This window comes from Morone saxatilis, unplaced genomic scaffold (genome assembly GCF_004916995.1).
Source record: "Morone saxatilis isolate NCDOM2014 unplaced genomic scaffold, NCSU_SB_2.0 Contig7, whole genome shotgun sequence".
In the NCBI taxonomy this organism is placed as follows: domain Eukaryota; kingdom Metazoa; phylum Chordata; class Actinopteri; family Moronidae; genus Morone; species Morone saxatilis.
Window position 1 is genome coordinate 15,035,424 of NW_023340246.1, and position 6,412 is coordinate 15,041,835.

The window sequence follows — 6,412 nt, forward strand, 5'->3', positions numbered from 1 at the left end:
ATCAGTTTGATACACTCTTCTGAAATAACACATTTGCCTTTTAGTTATATATTATTATTATTAATGATTAATGATACTCATCTATGTGAAGACACTGGTCACGTTAATTGATTTCTCACAATAATTATCAACAATGACTTTACAAGGTGGGAAACAGCTAATATCAATATTCAATTTAAATTTTTAGAACAGGCTTGCGGGCGACTCATGTGGTTCCCGCGGGCACTAACGCCACATACTTAAAAAGATTCAGTGTGTAAAATTGAGTTTGCCAATAGATCCTCCTAAAACACATCTACCCATGCTGTATATACTGTATATTCTGTATATACTGTATATTCTGTATATACTGTCATATCCACCTACCTCATGTACATAAAGAAATAAACCTGCATGTAAATATTGATTTCAGCATCCTTTGCACTTTGCACCATTGCACTATTGTCTACTGTCTACAATTGTTCATATATATAAATAACTGTACATAGTAGTTTATGTCTACTTAGTTGAGCTTGTTGTCCTGTTTATTTATGCTTAGTCTGTGTATGTACAGTTTTGTAACCTTAGTAGGAGCAGTTTTTTAATCTACAGAGGGAGCGGGTGTATGGATGTATTAAGAGAGCTGGATACAGTGTTCGAGGCGGTGCATGAAGACAAAAAAGCCACTTTGCGCTAAGAAATTACCCAGGATTAATACTTCTACTAGAGACTTCCGCTGGCTGAGCTGTTAACTTCTGGGTTCCTGCTCTTCTACTGAGTCCCCCGTGTTTGTATAGTGGGCTAGAGCGGACATACAAACACTGGCTCTAGATAAGGCCATTCACGTTTTTCGAGTTTTGTGGCCACCATAGTTTCTTCTAAATGCTTGGAAGGCCAGCAGCATTCAAATGATTGCAATCTGCAACTTCACCAGTAGATAGCACCAAAACCTACACACTGGACCTTTAAACTGATCGACATGCTGTCTAAATGCAGGAGGATGCAAAATGAGCAATAAGTTGTTTTCCCAAGTGTTTTATATTTATAATTTTTTATAAATATAAATATAATTTAAAAAACAAAAACAACGAAGCTGACAAAGTTAGAGTATACAGTAGCTTACAATTCTCAGACTTACCACAATGGTCCACTCAGCAATTTTATTCTTGATTATCGAAAGGATGCAGCTCATGTAAACAATTCCAGTTGAGAATAATCCCACTTCTTCTTCGTGCATTTCAGACACTGGTTCCATGGAGTCCAAAGAACCTGGTGAAACAAAATGTACCATTTAGTCAGTTTATGTGATTTCCTTTACAGTTTGTCATCTCAAGCAGATATAGTACAGAGATAACTGTCGGATCATATGATTATCAAACAGTTCAATCAATCAGAAACCAGGGAAAGCAAAGATTACCAACCTGAGGGCGAGTGCTCAACCTCGACACCAAGGCCCATATCTAAGGGATTTTCCAGGGTGGCTTGAGGGACGTTTGGCATCTCTTCTGATGCGCTGAAGCTCGGCTGATTGTCTTTGTTTCTGTTAAAGTGTCCACCATCTTCCTCCACGCTGACATCTGGTCCACTGCGCGCCTCGTCCGAAACGATCTGCTCTTCTTTAGTCTCTGCTGTGCTTTCCCCAAGATCTGTTACTGTGACGTTATCATCACTCTCAGCCTCAGGGACGCTGTCGACCTTTTCCTCTTCAACAACGTGGGCAGTGTCATCTTTTACATTTAATTCATGTTCATCTACAAGGAAAACATTAAAACAAAACAAATGAGTAATTAATCAAGGAGGTAAACTTCCAGATCTGTTTAAAAAGATTACAGTTAGAAAGGATTGTATTCCATATTTGATCTAATGAAAGCAGGTGTGGTCTATTGCTTTGTTAAGAAGTTGATATTTGCTTAGTCAGTGTGACTCTTTAATGTTAGCAGAGCTAGGGGCTGGTACGAGGGCTGTACACGTTTCAATATGGAGACGGAGACATTTCTTCAACTTGTCAACGAAATATATGACGAAGGACAAACGTACTTAGAAATTAGGCCGTGTTCACACTTTGCACTCTGCCAAAGCACTCTGAGGATACAGCTGGATCAAATGACTAAGCGACATACTAGCTACCAAAGTCAGAGTCCCCATATTCAACTTGTGCACAGCCACACTGACTACGACTAACAACTAGGACAAGAGTTTGAAAGTGAAAAAAGGGTGAGGCATTGAATAGTAACAGTGATCTTCTCGAGCTGTATGGCCAAGCATAAAAAGGTGTACATGCTTTTCTTTTTAGCCCAGATTCCCTGGTGGCAGGGAGGTGAAATTCTAACACAAATGGTCACTTGAGACAAATTCTGATCCCAGGTGTCAACTACAATCGCTTTTAACTGGATGAAGAAACAATCTGGATATATCTGGAAAGAAGATACTCGTCTGGACAGTGCCTGAAAGGACAATACGGGGCTGCATATCTGCTGTGCCACAGTATCGAATTCTGCATTCACTTTATCTGCGAATAATACGCCGATGCAATATATCGTACTTGTCAGTGAAAGCCTCAAATCAGTGGTTAAAACTGAATATGCAATAGTAATAATACCAATCACAGAGGAGTCACTTATACAACCTTTATCTCTACCAGATACTCAAATTAAATCAATAAAATTGTAAAAAAAAAAAAACCTACCTCCGTTAATATCTGATGATTTTTCTGTTGACAAAGGCGTGCTGTCGCTGGCTGTTGAATACTTCTGTCGCAGGCTGAATGCAAGCTCCTGGAAGTCATCCAGTATTTCAGTCTCCTCATCCAAACTATTAGTGTCCATGTTTTGGTCATAACTGCGTTTTGTGCCCCGGCTATCCAACATTTTCTCAATCTCGTCCAGGATAGAGTTCTCAGAGGCTTCCAGGATGCCCTCGAGTGCATTTTCAATGTCTTGTGTGTTACCTGTGTGCGAGAGACGGGTAGCCTGCAATTCTGTGTCCAAGTCGGAGAACATGGCCTCTACTTTGAAGATATTCTTGAGACCCAGAAGCTTTTGGATCCGCTCCATGTTCTTCTCTGTGAAGTGGGCTCGAAGCAGAGTCAGTCTCATCACGCCATCGTTATATTCTGGCTCTGGAGTGGTTTCAGGCGAGGGTTCGTCTGTATCGTCTGCTTGTGAGAAAGGAAGTGCATTTTCATCTTCAAGTAATTCTTCTGTCTCCTCTTCTTTCTCTTCCTCCATCTCTGTATCTATTTCATCTTCCAGCTCCTCTGTAAGGAGCTGAACCTCTGGTTCCTCCACAGATAATTCTGGTTGACTGTTATTACTCTCTACATTGGCCATTAAACTCTCATGTATCTGATTAGGTAGACTGCTATCATCATCTTTGACATCTGAATCCTCTGACTGCTCCTCCTCAGTGGACGGGTCCTGATGTGTTTCAGGTTCGGTACTGGCTAATTCTTGATCGGTCCCTGTTTTGTTTTCGGCCATTTCGTTGTCTAAATCCTCGCTATGATCCATTGCAACGCGACTGTCCTGTACACCTGCATTATCATTACTGACCTCTGTATCTTTTGACTCTTCCTCCTCATCCTCTTCGTGCTCAATGGGTTCATCTGCTGTTTGGAGATCGGATTTTTGAGCCTCTTGAACGACAGAAGTATCATCTTGTGATAATGGATCCACTGACTTTGTACTTGCTTCTGTTTTATTGTGCGCTGGCTCATCAGTTGGTTGTAATGTTTCCTCCCAAGCGTCCTCAGGTCCGATCACTTCTCCATAACTCTCATCATCACTCTCATCATCATCATCATCCTCATCAACAACCAAGAGTTTCTCAGAGTTATTGTCTGTCCCTTTATTATCTGTTTGTATAGTGCTGGAAGGAGGATCTAGAAGAACTGGCTCTATGTTTTCTGGCTCTTTTGGGGATTTTACTGATATTGGTTCTTCAACATCTGTCTTCATCTGTTTAAAACTCGGAGGGGTTTCTGGAACAGCAGCTTCTTCCTCGTCCTCGTCATCATCATCTTCCTCTGAACTCAAATCATGCGCTGTTGTCTCTCCTCCGGTGACAACTGAAAAAACAGCGTCTCCAAGTGTTGTCCACATGTTCTTCTCCGGTACAGTGCCTGTTTTATCATCATGCGCCGTTGAAGGACTTTCAAGCTCTTTGACGTGATCGGAGGCTGGAGTGTTCACGGTTTCTTTAGAGAAAGACAGCAACGGAGTTTCTACTTTAACATCAATGTCATCTTTGGGAGGATCCTCCTCATACTCAATTTCCTCCTCTTCATATGGGGTAACATTCTTAGTGATTTCTTCATCTGTGGCGACGGCATCAAATGTCGTTCCAAGTGTAGTTTTTAACTCAGGTATTTGCACTCCTTCAGAAATCGACACCGGTTCGTTTTCTGAAACAAAATCTTCTTCGGCCACAGATTCCACTTCAGATTTTGCGGGTTTATCTTTGGTTTCACTCTTTTCTGACTCCACTGCGTGTTTCTGCTCCATTTCTGTGTCTTCTGCAGCTCTTTCAGCAGCATCATGTGTAGCTACCGTATCATACTCTACTTCTTCTGTAGAAGGTGATTCAGTTGCTACGTCAAGTTCAGGTAAAGAGGCACTTTGATCATCAGAGCTGTCATGATGCTCAGTTTGTTTTTCACTGTCAGTGACCTCATCTGCTGATGGCTGTGTTTCTTTCTGTGTATCTTCTGACACTTGGATTTGGTCAGATGTTGCCTTATTTTCACTCTCATTCTCTTCCAGTGAAGAGCCTAACAGTGAATCTATGTCGTAATTGTTGAACTTATCATATCCTGTGTCAAAACAGACAAAATCTGTTTCCTGAAAATATGACAAAGTATAAAAAAAATGTAGTGAATATGCATGGGAAATGCAGTGCTAATTGTATTTCAGATTGCATTTTGCAGCATATTTTCATACCTCTGCTGGAATTTGAAATTCTTTCTCAGTATAAATGTGGTTAAGTGCAAGAAGGTCCTTTGGGAAATAACCAAAGTTATTTCCAACCTATTGACAAATACAAGAAGAGAACATGTTGAGGATTACTACATAGCCGAACCTAGATGTTATCCAATACCGATTAAATACTAACCACAGTATACTTACACTTCCGGCCCATAAGTCGGCCCTTCTTCCTGCCAATTTGTAGTAAACATAGATAGTTTCTGATTTCTTGAAAGACAGGAACCGACAGTCTGGTCCTGTGAAATCTTCCACAGCTTTTCCCCGACACAGAAGCACTGTGGAAGCAAAATATGAAGCATTAGAATTGTTTTAAGATAAAAAGCTAATTTCAAGAATGGCAGCTCCTCTTCCAACATGCATTTAGACAAACAGGAAATATGCATCCATTTTTGGTTTCAGTCATATTATTGGCTATTTTCATCATCAATTAATCTGTCATTTATTTTTTCTTAGTTTAGCATTTGGTCCGTGTATATAATAGCAAAAAAAGGCTCATTACAATTTCCCAAAGCCCAAGTTAACATATTCAAATGTCTTGTTTTCTCCAGCCAACAGTCTAAAAACCAAAGATATATGGTTTAATGTATTAGAAGATTAAGAAAAGCAGCACATATTAACATTTTAAAAACTGGGACCAGTGCATTTTTTTTTGCTTTAAAATGACTTAACTGATATAGAAGAAAATGCTGTGTAAATGTCACTGTTTTGTCAATCCACTGATCGTTTCAGCTCTACAATATTGTCCTTTTCACAAAACATGCAACACAAAATGAACTAAAAGAAATGACAAACAGGTTTAGAGTTATCTGCATTGTCATGATATGCCACCGTGGGAATTAAAAACCCAAATTTCATGTTGGATTTTCTTTGAAAACGAGGAGCACATTAAAGGGATCTAGTTACTTGCCTTTCTCACTGGTTGTGACTTTGTTTGATGTCTTAATGAGTCTAATCTTTACTGTTTTATGAGTGAAGACATGCTTCCCCAGATGATAAAGTCACCAATATAACACTTTCTTATCACCTACACCAGGTTCTGGTGTGTGGATAACACTTTATATTCAGGTAAACAACAAGCATGTTGTTAAAGCATGTATCAGCTTAAATCTAGCACAAACTCACATGTAAACAAGGGTTATTTTGAATCCCCCATTAGCTCGTCGCCTGAAGGTTAAAATGTAAAGGTAACCAGAGTAACGTCAGTCTGTGTTAAGCAGCATTAGCAAAAACCAAAAGCCAATGCTGCTTAACAACAGCCCAAAGGCTTGCGCTTTGTTGGGTAACGTTAACTATTGTTTGTTTAAGGTACAAACATTGGCTTTTTTTTTTTTTTTTTTTATCCATAACTCCCTCACAGATACGCATTTGAGCTTCAAATTTAATCTTATTCTGTCACTCAGTGCAGATACAAATATAATCCAAGGCAAGGATTTCTTTCTAAATTCCTCCTG

The 6,412-nt window shown here is 39.7% G+C and overlaps 2 protein-coding genes across 6 annotated transcripts in view; one reads left to right on the top strand and one right to left on the bottom strand.

The window, feature by feature from the left end:
* Window positions 1-4,634, bottom strand: part of mia3 (MIA SH3 domain ER export factor 3) — a 14,111-nt gene extending 9,477 nt beyond the window's left edge. For all 5 annotated transcript variants that reach the window (XM_035679258.1, XM_035679257.1, XM_035679256.1 and 2 more), the window contains exons 1-3: window positions 2,666-4,634; window positions 1,401-1,730; window positions 1,118-1,248 (exon numbers count right to left, since the gene is read on the bottom strand). In XM_035679258.1, the coding sequence (XP_035535151.1) occupies window positions 1,118-1,248; window positions 1,401-1,730; window positions 2,666-4,481 (2,277 nt within the window). In that variant the 5' untranslated portion in view covers window positions 4,482-4,634. The remainder of the gene's footprint in view (window positions 1-1,117; window positions 1,249-1,400; window positions 1,731-2,665) is intronic.
* A 1,566-nt stretch (window positions 4,635-6,200) lies between these two features.
* taf1a (TATA box binding protein (TBP)-associated factor, RNA polymerase I, A) overlaps window positions 6,201-6,412 on the top strand; it is a 4,715-nt gene continuing 4,503 nt past the window's right edge. The window contains exon 1 of the mRNA XM_035679154.1: window positions 6,201-6,240. Coding sequence (XP_035535047.1) covers window positions 6,201-6,240 — 40 coding nt within the window. The remainder of the gene's footprint in view (window positions 6,241-6,412) is intronic.